Source organism: Calidris pugnax, unplaced genomic scaffold, assembly GCF_001431845.1.
Source record: "Calidris pugnax isolate Ruff unplaced genomic scaffold, ASM143184v1 scaffold26, whole genome shotgun sequence".
In the NCBI taxonomy this organism is placed as follows: domain Eukaryota; kingdom Metazoa; phylum Chordata; class Aves; order Charadriiformes; family Scolopacidae; genus Calidris; species Calidris pugnax.
In genome coordinates, this window is record NW_015090765.1 from 670,415 (window position 1) to 689,940 (window position 19,526).

Here is a 19,526-nt window from a genome sequence, read left to right on the forward strand (position 1 = left end):
CACTTTTTTATAGAGCTGCTGTTGCTAGAGTTAATAGTCCTACCTATGACAGAAAGTCCTACATATCTAAAACATCCCTTTAACAATTCTAATACCAAAATTCGTATTTCTTGTCTATACTACTACTATACAGAATTAATAGCAAACTCTATTTTTACTCTACATTCAAATAAAAGCCAGCAGAGTAAAAAGATGGCATTATTTAAAAAAAAAAATAAATGTTTGTCCCAGTTTATATTGTTGGGTATGAGCATTACTTTTTTAAAAAAAATATGTTTGTCCCAGTTTATATTGTTGGGTATGTATTTAATTTAATATTTCTCAATTATTTTTTCAATGTTTCTAAGAATGTAATTAAATTATTCAAAATAATTCTGTACTATCACATGTGATGCATTATAAAGTTCCAAACCTGACAATTGGAATAGCACTACCATGATTTATACAACTGTTTAACTTCATACATATAAGCAGGGCATAATTTTATGAAAGCAAGCTAGAAATGTATGCTTGGTAGAAAATGAGAAATGAGAAGTTTAGAATAAACTTCAGATAACAAACAGTAAGGATTCAGAAGCATTCAATAGCTTTTCACATGCTGAAATACCATGGGTACATTTTAATTTCCTTGGAAACATAGGAACAGTTTTCACCTCATCAAAAAGATCACAGGTTCTGAAGGGAGGACCCCTCTCTGACACAAAGCCAGCAAAAGCCATTCCATTGAGAACTTTGGTTAGAAAGTCATTCTCAATTAAACCTCGCTGCCCCAAGAAGGCTGCCTGCAATAAAGACAGAAAAAAAAATGCAGGTATTTTATCAGTATCAAAACTACAACCACCTATTTATGTACTAGCAGTTAAACATTTTACCAGCTCATAGTAATACGTGGTACTTCCTAATTTTATATCACCTAGTATCCTTTTATACCTAAATTCAGGAGTGATGTAATACATTTTATAAATCTCACAGGCAGCAACAGAAAACTAGTACTTTAAAGCCTTGATTTCTAATTACATACATATGTGTTTAGAATTCCTTAATGATTCCTCAAGTGTTTCTTTGTATTAAATGTTAATGTTAGCTTTGTTTCACATTTCATCACTGTCATTTAGTCACCCTGAAATACACTGATACAGCTCTATGTCAAAATGATATGCTTATCACATGCAGATTATTTTATTTTTTCAAACCTGAACACTTGTTCAAAAGGCAAGCTCATGGGGATAACGTGACACAAACGAATATTAACTAAATAAACGTAACTGCTTCTCTTTTACCTTATGGAAATGAATTACTGGTTCAGCATGAATTCTGATCAGCTGGAGACAGGACCGGTATCCTTGGAAAAGTTGTGCAAATAGCCTGAGGAAGATCGCTCGCACCTCTTTATCCTGTAAGCAGTAAGTGAATATGCTGTCAAAACATTTTCATACTCTCAACTTTTCTACACTTTGTTGGGCATGTTTAGTTTGGAGAAGAGGAGGCTGAGGGGAGACCTCATTGCCCTCTACAACTACCTGAAAGGAGGGTGTAGAGAGGCAGGTGTTGGCCTCTTCTCCCAAAGGACGAACGACAAGACCAGAGGAAATGGTCTGAAGTTGGGGCAGGGGAGATTTAGATTAGATATTAGAAAGAACTACTTTACTGAGAGAGTGGTCAGGCACTGGAACAGCCTGCCCAGGGAGGTGGTGGAGTCACCATCCCTGGAGGGATTTAAGAAACGGGTAGACATGGCTCTTCAGGGCATGCTCTAGTGCCCAAGGTTATTGGTTTATGGTGAGGTGTTGAGTGTGGGGTTTAGTTGGTGGGTGCGGTGTTTTTGGTGGGCGTTTAGTGTGGTGTGTTTTGTATTTGTTTGGTGGTGGTTTTTTTGTTTTGTTTTGTTTTTTTGTGGTTGGACTCGATCTCAGAGGTCCCTTCCAACCACTAAGATTCTGTGATTCTGTGATTCTGTGTAATGCTATTTGAGAAAAGCCTAAAATTCATCAAACGATGCGGCAGCACAGCAGGCAAAGTGGAGATACCTGTACGTGCATGAAGTTATCTTATGTGAGGCTACAATTTCACTGATCTGTCCTCAGATGGCAATGATACATTTAGTACATATTCACCCCTTTACTCCTGCTGCTTTTTTCTACGCCTGCACAACAACCCCTGGGCAATGCAAGTTTAATGGCTTCAAGCTCCAACAGGGTAGGTTTAGATTGAACATTAGGAAAGAATTTTTCACCGAAAGAGCGATAGGGCATTGGAACAGGCTGCCCAGGGAGGGGGTGGAGTCACCATCCCTGGATGTGTTTAAGGGCCGTTTACATGCAGTGCTGAGGGACATGGTGTAGGGGAGGACTTTGTAGAGTAGGGGAGATGGTTGGACTCGATGATCCCAAGGGTCTCTTCCAACCTAGACCATTCTATGATTCTATGAACTGTTGGGGTGGTCATCTGGTGGATCACATTAAGGAACTGCCACGAGAGACAACTGATGCTATATAAAGGAAAGAAGGTATTTTAACCTGGATTTATTATATTATTTTAGCAGTGCCACCGAAGTGGGCAGGGGGGGCAAGGAACCTCAGGAGCCTAAGCAGGGATCACTAACAGGCTCTGAGCATCACAGGCATCACCATAGTCATCTGCTGTGGCTCTGCCAGATGAGGAGACTGCTCTAAGTCTGCTCAGCTACTTGTCTAGGACTCTTCCAAACTCATGTCTCCACTTGCCAGTCTACTGCAGCCAAAATAAGCCAGAGTTAGTTTAAAAAGTTTAAAACAGTAGATCTTTAAAGTCCTGGTTTGTTTTGATTTAAAAGAGGGAGTGCTTATGTAAACACATAGGGGTTAATGGAAATTTCATGAATATTTGGGGACAGACTTGGGGCAGGGACATCTTTAGCCGGCCCAGATGCAATTAAAGATTGATCAAATCATGTGCCACCCACGTATCAAACCTTAGCTCAGGTACCTACTTGGACTGCTGCCATGTCTAAAACCTGAGGTCCTAGAAATCGTTTTATGACCTCAGGTTTTATGGAGTCCCGAAGGACTTTTAAAACAAACTCTAACTTCAAAAGTTACAAGCAGCAAAGAGTATTAGATTAACAAATCAGGTAATCAACAAGCAAATAGAACCTAAATAAGTTAAAGCTTATAATTATTTTTTAAAGAAATAAGTTCAGGTATATATAAGATTCTATAAAGTTGTCCTATTAGAATATTTTTCTAGATGTCTAGATTCTTCCCTGGAACATGATTGGTGCTATTCTATTTTTAAATTCATTTTGCAAGGGCTTACTTTACTGAGAGAGATTCTCATTTACTTTGTGTCCAGGCTGCCCTCTAGGATTTTAACAGGTACATTTGTACCCTGACTTTTTGGACTCCTTGAAAACATTTAAGAAAATTCTTATTATGATACAAAATTATATTAATTTATAACCTCACCATTCAAAGTGAGATCTTAGCTGAATTTTGCCGTTAGTTTCAATGAAATCTGGACTAAAGACTGATCAAATCATGTGCCACCTGTGTATTTCACCTCAGCTCAGGTACCTACTTGGACTGCTGCCATGCCTAAAACCTGAGGTCCTAGAAATTGTTTTATGACCACAGGTTTTATGGAGTCCCAAAGGACTTTTAAAACAAACTCTAACTTCAAAAGTTACAAGCAGCAAAGAGTATTAGATTGACGAATCAGGTAAACAGCTGATCAGCTAATCAACAAGCAAATAGAACCTAAATAAGTTAAAGCTTATAATTATTTTTTAAAGAAATAAGTTCAGGTATACATAAGATTCTATAAAGTTGTCCTTTTAGAATATTTTTCTATATGTCTAGATTCTTCTCTGGAACATGATTGGTGCTATTCTATTTTTAAATTCATTTTGCAAGGGCTTACTTTACTGAGAGAGATTCTCATTTACTTTGTGTCCAGGCTGCCCTCTAGGATTTTAACAGGTATATTTGTACCCTGACTTTTTGGACTTCTTGAAAACATTTATTTCAGATTTAAGAAAATTCTTATTATGATACAAAATTATATTAATTTATAACCTCACCATTCAAAGTGAGATCTTAGCTGAATTTTGCCATTAGTTTCAATGAAATCTGGATAACATTATTTGTCTTCAGCAATTAAAACCCCAATCTTAAAGAAGTAAGAACAATAAATATATTGTACCACTTCAGAGTTACATGTTTTTGAATACACCTACACAGAAAGCCCAAGCTTTGTTCTTAAATTGAACTGGCTTTTGGATTTCAGTTTGGACTCCCAACTCATGCTCAATTCTAGACACTCCTACAAGCTAAAACCAGCAGTTTTACCAACCTGTTAAGTTCTCATGGCTTCACAACTATTTTTAATCTAAATGAACTAGATTTTAGTAGAAAACTTTCTAGAGAAAACTTCTTTTAGTATAGACTTATATATTGTTTCATTCAGGATGAGGTTTACTAAAGCCAAATCCAATGTTAAAAAACATAGAACTCTAGAACTCTGATCCCAATACATCCAAGCACACAATGGTTAAACTAAAAAACATAGAACTCCTATCCCAATACATCCAAGCACACAATGGTTAATAATTACCATTATTTTTGTAAAACTGGTGTCAGCAAAACATAAGTCACAACTACCACTTCTATCTTTACTCTTATTTTCTCTAAAATCTAGATCTTGAATGACACTTACAGTGTGTCTAAACTTTTATTTCCTTGGGGTGGGGGGGAAATAATTACCATTATTTTTGTAAAACTGGTGTCAGCAAAACATAAGTCACAACTACCACTTCTATCTTTACTCTTATTTTCTCTAAAATCTAGATCTTGAATGACCCTTTTAGTGTGACTAAACTTTTATTTCCTTGGGGTGGGGGGGATGTCATGTCTATAAGAGAACTTAATTTCAACATTTACACACACACAAAAGACAAGTTTGTGCACTCATGTAAAATTCTGCAGCTTTACTGGTCTCCAAAACAGAGAAGGCACAGATTTAACTCAACAGACAGCAATATTTAAAGAAAATAAGGTGCTTCCATATTAATACAAATACATTTATAAAAACTTCTAACCCATTAGGATGCTATTAGTGGGCAGAATGCCAAGTCCAGTGGCATTTCTTTGCTCCACCAATACTATAAAGAATATGAAAAAGAAAACACAAAGTACAAATTCTTAAAAGAAAGTTAGTATAAAATGTCAACAGTTTTCTACTTAAGAAAGTAAGACATAACACAGAAATCTTACCAGCATTTTTGAGTGTGATAAAGCTGTTCGTGGGGGAGGGAATGCATAATCTGCTGTTTCCAAATCAGGATGCAAAACCTAGAGAATTTTTCAAACAAAATCTTTTTTTCCTCATTTTGCTAAGGAAAGGACAAATTATTTTTTTCTTCTTTCTCAAATTAACTGATATTAAGTACCTCAAATAGGAAATTTAGCTAAATTATGAAGACTGTGTGGAAATAAAGGTAGGAATAATTTTTTGAGTTTCAGGTTTTTATAAATGAGATAGTTATCAAAAACTCTTATTACAGTCAATGAAGCTAATCAATATAGTTAGGGATTTTAGAGTTGATTATCTGAAACAGATTAACAGGCAGAAAATTTGTCTAAGATAAGAAGATTTGTTCAGAAGCCTCCAAATACGGTGTTTTCTAATTTATGACAATTATAGTAAAAAGACAAACTAAACTACTTTTTTTGGTGATTCCCTAATGTAGAATCAATCATTCTTGAATATTGATATAGGGGCATCACAGAAATAAACTTTAAGACTAATTCGTTATTCTTTTATTAAACTTTAAGGTCATGTACAGTTGAAATGAATTTATGAAAATAGAAAAGGAGCTAAAATGAATAGTAACAATGCTGCTCAAACACTGAGGTTGAACTATTAAAAAATCATTATTAGGAAGGAAAAATCACTAACTTCCTCTTGACTAATGAAAAAACATTTTAGTAGTAAATCACTGATTATATTAACTTTAACTTCAGATAATAAATTATTCCAAAAACAAGAATCTTGGCAGGAATCACAGTTTTAAATCTCACATTTCCAGTGTGTTTGAAAGTGATTTAATACTGAAATTAATTTTTCATTCTTTAAAAATAGGTGAGAGGATAGAAAATGGGGTTTATATCAAAACATACTAGAGAAAGCGCCATTTGAGTCTGATGTAGCAGTGGCTCTGGCAGCTGAGAAAGATGAATACATTCAGGAATTTTAATTGTGCCTCCATCCAGGTCTGCTATGATTACATCTAACTGTAAGGAACAAACAAAAATATTATCAGTAGTGCATATTGTAAGGATAGTTTAAAAACACAACAGTTCAAATTTCATGATCTGCACGTAAGTTAAAAATAGAAATTAAAACAGTATTAACTTTCATGTACAGAACGCGTTTGATAAAGGAAATACTCCAAATACTTCATATTACTGAATCTAGCTGTGAAAAATGAATGCAAACTAAAGAAAGTGAAATTACACCAAACTTTCAACTGACTTATGCTTCTGGATGTTCCAGCTCTGTGTTCAGAAGTTCAGAAGTTCAGAAATATCTAATAGGCTGTTTGTAAAAGGACACAGTGATGACAACTATAAGTAAAATCCCACGTTTCTATGTACTTCTATGTATCTATACAAAAGTCTATGCAACCCTGGTTCAGTTTCTCCAAGCACATGCTTAGAAAGTAAGGATAAAATAATTGAGGATGCATTTGAAAATCATAAATGAATTGTTCAAACTAATGACAAATATGTGACAAAGCTGGAAATGGATCCATTCCTTCCCCTCCTGCACTGGAATCTAATAATTTCCCTCCTCTATTATATAGTCTCAATGTATTTACAGAAGAATTGACAATTTTTTTTTCTCCGATTGCCTTGCCTTCTACAGTAATATTTTAAAACCATATGTACTGTTCATATAAACATCTCTGAAGTGCAGAAAATCTTTGCAACTAAACATCACAACTAACATTGTGCTGGGGAGATGTACTTACAAGCTCATGAATGTCATTACGAAAGACAGAATGTACGCCAATTATGAAAGGTGTTGGTGAGCTGAGAACTTCCAGTAGCTGTGCAGGAAGAATTGGAATATAGGGATAACTGTGAAAAGAATAAATAAAATAAAATAAAACAAAAGCTCCCAACTATCCCTTCACATAGGGCAGCTTTTTTGTTTATAGAAAAAAAAATAAATCTTCCTGTTAATAAATTTACTATAAATACCTGTGTTTTAATAAGACAAAAGATTAAATTATTTATTAAAGAATTTATAAAGGGTCATGCTGTCATGTAAACTCCAGAAATTATTATATTAATACCTGTGTTTTAAAAAGACAAAAGATTAAATTATTTATTAAAGAATTTATAAAGGGTCATGCTGTCATGTAAACTCCAGAAATTATTATATTATAGGGTCTACAATTAATTGTAAACGAGAGTATTTTGGAAAACAACAAAAGACTATCTATATTTGTAACATTTATGTTACATGGACATTATAATTGCCCACAATCTTTAGGTAACTAGAGACATTAAAGTTATGCATAATATATCCATTTTAAAAAGGTGGCTAGTTTTTCATCCAGCCACTACAATTCAGCCTTTTGTAAAATATCATTGATAAGAAATCTTTGAATGAAATCTGCTTTGATATTGAAATGCCAACTAAACATCAGGTATAGAATTCTATATTTCAGATACTGTTTACTTGATTTGAAAATTTAAAAATACAGTGTTTTCATCAGAGCAACGTGAAAACATGGATCTAATTTGATCAATGCATTTCAACACCTATTTAATAGTTATTAAAAATTTACATTCGTGACTACTGTACCATTAGAAAAAATATTCCAAAACTTTCATTTTTTTTCTTCTTATTCTACATTAAAAATGAATCCCATCTCTGAAATATTTTAAATGAAAATGTACTACTAAAATACAAGCATCTTTTAATACACAAGGAAGAATTAGGTGTCTTCTTCCTAAAAAAACCAAATAGCTTGACATTAAGTTTTCCATTCACTGAATTCAGATGTGACCTTTTTAAGAAGACTAACTTGTGCATTTAAATCCATTTTCTGTTGGATATCTGTCAGTGACTTAAACTGTGATACAAGCTAATGCAGATGTTATCTTTGAAACAGACTCTTTCAGGTTGTAAAGGGCCTCAGGAGATCACTTAGTCCAGTCTTCTGCTCAAAGCAGGGTCAAGAGTGGGTCCAGACCAAGTTGCCCTGGGCTTTTTGCAGTTGGGTCCTGAAAACGTACAGGGATGGAAGCCTCACAGGCTCTCTGTTCCACTGCTTAGTTATCCTCATAATAGAACATGTTTTCTCTGCATCCAGTCAGAAACATCCCTGTTTTGATTTATGACCCCAATCTCTTGTGCCCCCTCCTCTTACTTATTGGCAGGCTGCTATTAGATCTCCCCCATATCTTTTCCATACATTTACTTATGGATCATCACTGTCACATTTTACCTTCCAATTGACTTTAGTCAGGATTTCTACTGCATTGTATGTTGGACGTTTCTCCTTTAATTGTTTCCACTGTCATGATGCAATCAGATTTTTATTAATTCTGTGTACAGACTAAGACTTGTATATATGATCAAGAAAACCTTTGCTTATTTGAACAAACGTAGCACAGCTCCTTTTGTTACAGACAATGTAATCTCAGTTATAAAAGTAGTTATAAAATTAGTCAAAGAATCAAAACTCAACTAACCTGTATTTGAGGGGAAACATCAAAGACTCCAGAGCCCTACAGGCATCACTGAGCCTCTGAAAACTTGCTGAGTGAAAGAGAACCTTATTTTCTGTAAGCACGGCACAGAACAAGCTGAGTACATTTTGGATTCCTTAAAAAAAAAAGAAAAAAAAAAACTGTAACAACATGCCAAAAGAAAATCAAAATTATATTAAAATAATTCCTTAAAAAAAAACAAAACAAAACAAAAAAAAGAACTGTAACAACATGCCAAAAGAAAATCAAAATTATATTAAAATGTACCACTTTCTGGTGGAATTTTCAAAATGTGTATGATAAATGCACATATAAATTGCCAAACACAAAATTTTTCTACCTTTTATTTAACTACTGCAGCTTCCTTTCTATTTTTGAGGTTGCTAAAATACTATCTGAATGTATTTCTATATTTCAAATATATAGTATTATACCTCTCTCTCAATACCACTTTCAAGGATTTCCTCTTCTCAGCACAAATCCCAGGAATGCTTAATAATGGCTTCAAACAGCATTACGTGTACCTTCTGCATAGTCTTCTGTGTATCTAGAATTCAATTCTGGTCACTGATCCAGGCTCAACTTCCAAACATTTATGTATCTCCATGGGGGAGTAGGGTGGGCAGTGGGGGGACACAAGTAAAAATCCTAGTGCCAAGCTCAAAAGAAAATGACAAAGACTTCCTAGTAAACACATTGATACTTTATCCATGGACAACATTTTAGGAGTCACAAGGTTAAAAAAGGGCAGTAAAAGAGTACATGTCATTAGAAGGATATGTGAAAGAAGAGCTGATTGTTTAAACAAGCCCTACTAGATTTAGGGTAAGACTCATGAATCAGATGATTATTTTTATATTTTTTTTAAGACAATATGATTTACCTAGGAGACAAAGCCTTGTGCTTTCAGGGACAAACAAAAATACATTTCCTTTAAAACAAAGTCCCATCCTGAGAAGCAGACAAGTCTGAGATGTGAGATATGCAGAAATTTATGAAATTTCCTGAAATATGCTGGAATGTATGATGCTTCCCTGGGGACATAGCTTCTGTTATCAGTAAGACAGCCTGTATTACCTTCACAAACCTACTGCTTATCTTACAATAATGTTCCCAATAAGAAGCATGGCCACTGAGAGACATTATATTCACATGATAATTAACACTTCGTTTTACTTAAGTAATTTTGTTACATATTTTGACAAATCTTTTTTTTTTTTTCCTATGAAGTTGTACGAAAATTTGCTTCACTGGAGTGGGGCTTAGTTCAAAAATATAAAGGGACAAGGATTCGGAGTGGGTTGTCGAAAAAAAGACTTAATTCTTAAGATGAATAAGTCAAATAACATAAGAGCTTGTGCTTTCAAACTTCATTCTCCCAGAATCCTAAGGACAGATTCATAAAATCAAAGGCAGAGGGCTTTGTTGTAACACTGAGTGAGTTATTGTTGCAAATATTTGCTATTGTTTTCAATGGCATAATGAATATTGTGCTAGCATAAAACAAACTGCTTTGGAATATACAATGTAAGGATAGTGGTAACAAAAAAATAAAATGTTTAAACTAGTTTCCTCATGTGAATGAAACAGCCCTCATCAGTGAACAGTTAGAAGCTAACTTGAAATAGTGTATGTGTACTTTCTTGTGTATGTATGTATGAGGGTAAGTATATATTTGAATACAAAGTTAGAAACTGCTCCCTGTTTGAAAATGTCTCAATAAGAAATAATTCAAGAGTCTAGAAGGAATATCTTAATACTAATACCTCTAGAAGTCCTGAAAAAAAAGTCTCAGTAAGAAATTAAAACCTGAATTGCCCTTTTTATGCAACACTGCCCTTGTTCCTTTCCCAGAAGATTTTAAAGATTGCTTTGGAGTATACTTTTTGTTTTAAACTAAGTTTTTGTTTTCAAGCTTAATGGACCATTTCATTCCACACCAAATGTCTTATTAAGACACTTAGGAATATATTTTTTTAAACATCTGGCACCTTTTTCCTATAATCAGATACAAAGATTCTCAAATAATCCTATATTAACCTATAATTTTCTGACAGGTATTACTGAAAATAATACCTAAAAAACTAAAAAAAAAACCCCTCTTGTGATCAAAATATCTATAACTAGAAAATCTTGAAAGAGACAGTTTTCCATTCTGCACATCTAAAACTGCAACCTAGGCTGAGGTAATGGTTCTAAAATATTTTATGGATGTTATTGACTTTAAATATTCTTTTACAAAGAATTAAAATATTCCTTTACTGAAAGTATTCGATTGAAAACAAGCTGTGTAAAAAAATAGCACTTTTTTTCTAGCCTTATGATATTCTCTTCTTGTGGATTTTGATAATTCAAGAGTCTAGAAGGAATGTCTTAATACTAATACCTCTAGAAGTCCTGAAACTTACCCAGAATCAGCATTTTTCACTTAAAATCTCTTCTGAATATATGCTTCCTCATCACATATAAAAACAATATACAATTGCACTTAAAAATGCAAAAAAAAAAAAAAAATCACCAACAAAATACATGAATGAAATGGAAATCGAAATTTTACTGATGTATATGGAGGACACCCACAACTAATTCATATTATTAGAACACTGGCCTTCTAAAAAGAAGATGTGCATAAAATGCTCCAACTTCCTAGTGCTGATATCTGTCTATGAAGCTCAAACAACTCATTATGGTTACATTGATTTTTTTTATTCTATGAAAAAATTGAGAACACATTTGCCATAAAGCACAAGACCACACAGTCTCCTAGGGACTACTAAAATTATATACTATTGTATAGTTAATATAGGTAAGCTTCATGCTCATATATAGCATTAAGCTGTATGTCTGTTAGATTTTTATCTTCACCACTGTAAGAAACGGATTTGTTAAGTGTTTTCAATTTAGAGAAAATCTTACTAGTCAATGTAATTTTTTTTTCTTGCTGATTTTTTTTGATCTTCACCACTCTAAGAAACGCATTTGTTAAGTATCTTCAATTTAGAGAAAATCTTACTAGTCAGTGTAATTTTTTTTTCTTGCTGATTTTTTTTGATAGTTTCTTTTAAGAACCCAATTTCACATACACTACATTAGAAGACAGGTCAAAACTCACTGAACTCATTTCTGATGAAGTTCAACTTTAGTCAAAACTGAACTCATTTCTGATGAAGTTCAACTTTTCTACCTAATAGAGTATGTTCTTGGTAGCCAGAAAAATAAGGTCTGTGTTTCTGTAAAACTCAGGGGGGGAAAAAAGTAAAACAACAAGTTTGTCACCTGAACTCAACTACAGTAAGTCTAGACCTTCCTCCCAGATTTTATTGGGGGGAAAATGGACTATACTCAACAGGCAACACTTACTGGAATAAAAAGAAGTGGGAAAAAGAAGAAATAAACCAACACTTTTTTTTTTTTTTTTTATAGCCAGAAAAATAAGGTCTGTGTTTCTGTAAAACTCAGGGGGGGAAAAAAGTAAAACAACAAGTTTGTCACCTGAACTCAACTACAGTAAGTCTAGACCTTCCTCCCAGATTTTATTGGGGGGAAAATGGACTATACTCAACAGGCAACACTTACTGGAATAAAAAGAAGTGGGAAAAAGAAGAAATAAACCAACACTTTTTTTTTTTTTTTTAAATTTAAACTATTAAGCAGTGATAATACAGTTTGTGAGGCTTTCATAGCTTCACTAGGGAAATCAGTCTGCTTTTGCTGCACGTTAGTGGCTGCAGATAAAGCTTCATTTTGTACTCCACAGAGGCATTTCCCATTGTACCTTAATCACCACCAATATAATTTAATCTTTAAGAAGCCTATTTTAGCAACTATTTCCCAGATGCCACACAGAAGAATATTTACTGCAAATGTTTTTATTACATTCTGCTAGTTACTCTCTCAAGCATTTACTACATCTTAAGTGGCCGCAGAAGATGAATTTGAAATATTTGATGTGATAGGAATGCACCAGATGCAGCCCCAGCTCTGCTGAGTTAGACAAAAGCATTGCTTTATTTGCAGAACTTATGAAAGTGACCAAAATTGAGAGCATCTAAGCACATCTCTCTCAATCAGCAGGTCTTGTATGTAATATAGCAGGAAAAAAACAGTAAGGACACTGGGAAATAACCACCCTTCTCTATGAGTTTGAACAGGGACAACTGAAAGCCATCACCAAAGCAAGGAGACAGGCTGGAAGGGGCAAGGATCATATCAAAAGGGATAAGAAGCATTGTCTCTCAAGTCTGCCAATCCCTGTCACACCTCCAAGTTCCTTGGAAAACCAGTTAAAAGCAGCTGTGCATTATGTACATGATTGTCCTGTAATCTATTATTGGCAGAAAACTGCACAAAGAAACATCTCAGCAGAGAAGCAACTGCAGGACACAGATCTCCCACATGCTCTGTCTGCTCTAAGTCCAAACACCTGTATTGTGGTTTGGGCTGGGCTGGCCAATGACAAGATGACAGATGCTCTCCCCCTCCTCTTGCTCCAAAGAGAGAAAGAAGAGAGAGAGGGATTTATGAGTTTAGGAAAAAAACTAAACTACTTCAATGAAATATTAATAATAAAATAAAAAGAAAATAATGAAATAGATACAGTGTATATAAATACAAAACGGTATCAGGTTCCCAGGGAGATGTCACCTGCAGACACTGGAAAAGTTCCAGATGGGACTCAGTGACAAATGGGAAATGGGATTCTAGACCACTCTGATGGTAGACCTTCCTCGGGCATCAGTTACCAAAGAAAGAGAGCCACTGAAGAGGAGCCCAAAGAAACTGAGCCAATCTGTCCCACTTTAATCCCTCCACTTTTATGGTGAGCGTGGCATTATAAAAGGATGGAATACCCTGTTGGTCAGTTTGGGTCACTTGACCTGTCCGCTCCTCCCCAGAGGTGCAAAACCTCCATGGGGTGAACAACCAATTTGGCTGACCCTGAGGGCTACAGCAACAAGAGCAGGAGCCTCTCTCTACCCCAAACCAGGACAACCTACCAGAACCCTGCATGGGAAAGATGTAAGTTACCTAATGGAACCAGCATAACCATATCGATGTTCTTAACTTCAAGATGAACCTGGAATTTTCAATGCATTGAATCTCCATCTAAAAGTTATCTCTAAATTCTCTCAGCCATTTTCTGCACTCTAAATGCATAAAAAACAGAAAGTCACCTCACCAAAACTGGCCATGTTTCAGCAGAAGCAGGAAAAAAAAGAGACTAGGAATCTTGTGTGCTTGCTTGCAAGTGAAAATAAAATTATTTTCATTTCTGCAAGGTACCTTCAATACAAAAGAGTATACCCACAATAATAGTATTTGTTTTGTCCTTTGTAATCAGAGTTCATGTAAAAATATGTAAATAACTTACAAAAAATGACAATACAATATCAAAAAACATGCAAGAAATAAACAAGGTCATTTCTTGAGATATCTTTCACAAAAGCCAGTTTTAAGTGAGAACTTCATTGGTTCTTACACTTCCACTTTCCCACATGAAAGCTTCACAGCCTAAGAAATATTAAATTTATCCCTAAAGAGAGGTTCTGAAGTTTTAGTGGGGTTTATTTTGTTTTAGGGTGGGGGTTTTTTTGCGTAATAGAAGTGCTCTTCCATTGAGAAGCTAATCACCAATATTGACCAACTTCTTGGAAACAGGCTACTTGGTTTGGAAATACACTTGGATAGTGAAAGCCAGGCTAACCACTTCTGGCTGAAAAACCTGTACAGCCCAGACAACTTCCTTGGTACCAGTTGTTTTCCTTCCCTCTCCTTTTCTTTTTCTTTTTTTTCTTTTTATTTAATATTCCGTATACAATACAGAAGAACTTTAAATAAATAAAATCAACTATACAGTATAGACATCTAATCGGGAATTTTCTTATTTTCCAGATGATAGCCACTAACTCAATACAACATTATTGCTCCACACATGATTTGAAATATATGTTTTCAGGAGTATGAGCAATATAATGACCGTGAAGGAAATTTTCATCTGATAGAATCAAACAAATTATAAATATTAAGACTTTTTGTTATTTTCCTTTCTTAAACTATTCAAACTATTGATTAAATTATCTGACCAAGCCACGAAGGTGTTGTTTTAAGTCTTGTATGTTTACTGAAAACAAACAGCTCCAAAAAACAGCCTGAGCCCAGTTTCCTCATGCTCCAAGACACAATCGTGATTGTCCGTAACCTTGAACCCTATACTGGTCTTCAGACTTCACACCACATCCGATGCTAATTTGTCAGGGCATAAATAGACAACATGAAAAACAACAAACAAGTTGATTTTTACAGATTACTCTTTTGCAGTCTACAGACAGACACACATCCTGTAAAATATTATACATACGCTGGAAAATTTTGAATGGAGGCTTCCTGACCTTCACTGTTTTCAAGTATTTAAAGAATCTGTAATTTGTACTAAATTATCTGACATCCTACATCAACAAATGTATCATTCTGCCTGCTTCCTGTTGTTCTAGAATTTAAGTATTTATTTAAGCATGATTAAAAAAAACCCCAAACACAAAGTGTACTTGACAAATTATTAACTGTCCTCTATATTGCAAGAAATCAAAATATTATCACCAACTTCTTCAGACTTTTGTAAAGAGTTATAAACATGAGATTTGGAAACTCAACTAGTTGAATATATTATTATGCCAATATGCCATTCTTGAATTACTGGACACAAGAAAAAGCTTAATAGACAAAATAATCCATAACTTAGCCGGACTAATCCAGGAAATGGGCCAACAAAGACTGAAAAGCCTTTCTGAAAGGCCAGTGGAGAGCACATAGTACAATTTCTGTGCCAGGCAGTGTCAAGCTCTAAAGATAACTGAAAAAAAGTAGAGGAAAACAAAACTCTTTTCATTTTTATTTTTAGATGTAGCTGCATAGCACTGCTAATGAACAAAATACAAGCTTAACTAATAAATAAGAGGCAACAATTGTACTCGGTACTCATATAGGTAACCCTTGCCAAATTGCATCCAAAATCCAAAAATTACACGGTATTTCCAATCAACTATGCATAGTTAAAACAAACCCCCAAAATTGCTATGTCACTCACTTTCAGGATCAATTCACATTTAGAAGAGTAGGCAGTTCTGTTATTAAGAGTAGGACTGCCCAGCACACTACATGATTAAATCATAGCCAAACTTGCTCACAAATGGGGAGCAACCCAGCTGTGCCAGCAGAGAGTTTTGTGAGGGTTAACTTATCCTGCTTTCTGGCTGGGTAACAGAGAACATGAGTCAGACAAGCACCCCAAGAGATTAGCTTATTTGGTCTTTGTCAGGCTAAGGAGGAAGAGAAGCAGTCTCTAAAGCACAGAGCCTTCAGCTAAGACTCCCTCAAAGAATCAAGCGTTTAATGAATAAAGCATTTGTACTAATTTCTGAGCACACCGAAGGAAGCACGGGTGTGACATGCAGCACTGAAATCAAAATACATTTCTAGAGATTTTTGGAACTGAACTGAAGGCAGTTCAGTATCTGAACCATGAATATTGTGTGTTCTTTGTAAGAAGCAGGGCAGAACGAAGGCTTCTCTACAAACCAGCCCCTGGTGAGGGTGGGAAGAGGTAAGGAACAGGAGGACCATACAGAAGGATTCTGGTATGAATGCCATAAAAGCCAATTGGTCATTAAACAGTGTATCAAAGAGACTGTGAAAATGAGTATATAGAAAAATATGTCTTCTGGATAAATAGTCCCACTGCTATTGCTCTCCCAAAGCGTGTTCTGTCAACACTGAGCCAAGCAGATGGTTGTCATCCAAACCCAAAATTACACAGGCACAAGAAAACAGGGATTAAGCACATCACATGATCTACTTAGGAAGACACAGTGATGTGTGTCATTTGAATGTTGATACCACTTCATTATAACAATTTTACTAAATCCCTCCACAGAGCTACTTGAAGGAGCAGCAAAATCCCAAAAGTCATTTGCAAATGATTGCATACCTGGCTCATACAGACAGCCTTGATAGGTGCTAATAAAAAAAATAGATGTAGGTATTTTCTTTTAAATGTTGTTTTGTTTTTTGTTTTTTTGGTTTGTTGGTGGTTTTTTTTTACTGAACACACATCACAACCAAAGTAGACATAGGTATTTTCTTTTAAATGTTTTGGGTTTTTTTTTGGTTTGTTGGTGGGTTTTTTTACTGAACACACATCACAACCAAAGTCCAGTAAAGAATAAATGCCAGGAGATTGTCAAAGTAAGAGATTGTCTATTAAGTAGACAATAATCTTAATGTAAGCCAAATCAAGATTGATTTTTATTCTCCTACAGGTAGGGCAACAAGTGTCAAAGTAAGAGACTGTCTATTAAGCAGACAATAATCTTAATGCAAGCCAAATCGAGATTGGTTTTTATTCTCCTACAGGTAGGGCAACAAGTAATATTCCTCAACACTGAACAGTTAACTATCAGATTAAAACAGAGGCTTCTGTTGTCTGTCTGTCTGTCTCTATAGGCATGCAGGGATTAACATTTGAGTAATAGCGTATTCTATTGAAATGATTTATTTTTACATCTCATTTCACACATCTCCTCTTCTACTTGGTTATTTCGTTATTTATTAAGACACTTAAAATAGGAAGCTATTTGGTTTGGATGTTTATCCTGTAAATATCTAGTATTCCATCCACAAGAAAGTCAAAAGCAGAGATAAAAAATGTTCACATTTTTAGAAGTTTTTATAGGTGACTTTCCTTCTTTAGAACTGCCCGTTTAAGAAACATGAATTTAGTGTTTGTACCAAATATTTTGTGAAACCTTCTCTCCCACATATATCAACAGATAAATTGGAAAAATAAACACATGCTATAAAAATTATTTATAGCAGTTAAATCAGCCCAAATTATCTTTATTTACTCTGATAGCAAATCTAAAAATCCTTACTTGATGTGAGGAGAAATTATTTGCGACTGTTGATTCATTTAAGTAATCAAAATCCGATACTGCAATTTATCAGCTCTCCAAATTGATTCATATACGCTAAACTGTCTGAAAGTAAAGGAGGATTTCTGTTCAGCCACCAACAGACATTTAAACTTCAAATAAAAGCATTAGAAAATTTTCAAACAACCCAACTGTTTTTTTAAAATTTCATATTAGAAATCAGGAAAATGATTACAATTAAAAAATATTAACTTTTCTGACCACAGATTCAAAGCCACGGCAGGATGAATAGAAAGCAAAGTTATAAACATGATCTTTTGGACACTGTTGGAAATTATTCTGCATACAACCTAATTAGCGAACTATGTTACCTAAAAACGGAGTGGCACATCAAAATGAAATTACTGTATTTATCCCCTCATTTTCAATCTTGACAATTCAAGAACTGTCTGCCAATAAAGCCTGAACAACTTTTACACATTAATGACAGCTATTATGGGACTTAGCCACGTTAGCTAGGTAGCATCAGAAATCTGGTGTGGTGATGTCCACTCATAGATACCAGCACATCATAGATCCTTTCCTTGAAACCTGAATCTTTATTTATTCATAGGAACAACGTGCAAACAAGAATTTCTGAAAATATAAAGGTATATGCTAAAGGTATGCAACCGGTACATTTCACTTTCCCCAACAAAAGAAGCATATGGAAACACTTAATGACTTTTTATCTTGATGATGGATATTTTTGTCATCTTTGCAGCTACATAAACCAGCAAGTCTCGAGTGATTTGAGTCAAACTACAACGACTAACTCCAGATAAATACAAGGCTTATTTATTTATATAAAAATTTAAAAGCAAGTATTTCACTCACAGCTAAGAATAAAGCCAACAGCCAAAACAGAGAATTAAACCCACAAAATTATGAGTAGCTGCAATAAGAGAAAGAACAATGTAACATGTGGGAAAGACTGCCATGTGCAATGAACTGTAAAATATTCTTAGTAGAAATGCTACAAATTAAATCATCATGGTGCAAATGGATAGCCATAGTCTGACTGGATTCATTTAAAGCAGAAAAATGTTCTTTAACAAAATGTCCATTAAGGAAAAAAGTGCAGCGCGAGAGTAATAACCACTACGATCCTTAGAAAGAAAATATCCAAGAATGAGAAGAGCATTGTCATTCTTAAACTGTACACAGGAAAAATGGTCAAGGATACACAAGAAATTGCAAACATATCTGTTTCCTGCCTAATGACTACAAAGTCTTTCTCAAGGGACATAAGTACTGAAGCATTATATTAAAGGAATCAAACAAATGCAAAGACAACAAGAGCAGTGGTGGCTGATCAAGAGATTCTGTTAGAGCTACCTTCAGCCACTGTTGGTCGATATTAATGGAGCATAAAATCACAGATATTCAATTAAAGAAATCATGAAACACCATAAACATGAAAAGTGAAAAAAAACCACTTCATGTTGTTAAACGATCAGATTTAGAATCTCTGCAAAATATTTAGTGATTTTTAAAAATTCTTTTTCTGTGAAATCATCTGAGATTTTCCTGAGGTACTTATAACTCAGCTCACATTGCAACTAAATAGCAACAATTTAAACATGATTTTAGAAAAACAAATGGAATGAAAGTTCTGTAGAACTGTTTTTTCTTTCCTCTTTAGCACAAGCATTAACACTGAAGTACTGAAATTTAAAGTTTTGCACGGTCTTATGATTTAACTGCTCTCAAGTTTGCTTTGGGATAACGAGAAAAGCTATTTCTGCATTCATACCAGCAAAAGTACAAAGAAAAGTAATCTGTTCCAAGTACAATC

At 34.6% G+C, this 19,526-nt stretch overlaps 1 protein-coding gene across 1 annotated transcript in view; it reads right to left on the bottom strand.

The window, feature by feature from the left end:
* Positions 1–19,526, bottom strand: part of SBF2 (SET binding factor 2) — a 272,308-nt gene that overhangs the window by 150,705 nt on the left and 102,077 nt on the right. Inside the window, exons 7-12 of the mRNA XM_014966465.1 lie at positions 8,745–8,877; positions 7,010–7,118; positions 6,156–6,269; positions 5,250–5,327; positions 1,281–1,394; positions 654–782 (exon numbers count right to left, since the gene is read on the bottom strand). Of these exons, the coding sequence (XP_014821951.1) occupies positions 654–782; positions 1,281–1,394; positions 5,250–5,327; positions 6,156–6,269; positions 7,010–7,118; positions 8,745–8,877 (677 nt within the window). The remainder of the gene's footprint in view (positions 1–653; positions 783–1,280; positions 1,395–5,249; positions 5,328–6,155; positions 6,270–7,009; positions 7,119–8,744; positions 8,878–19,526) is intronic.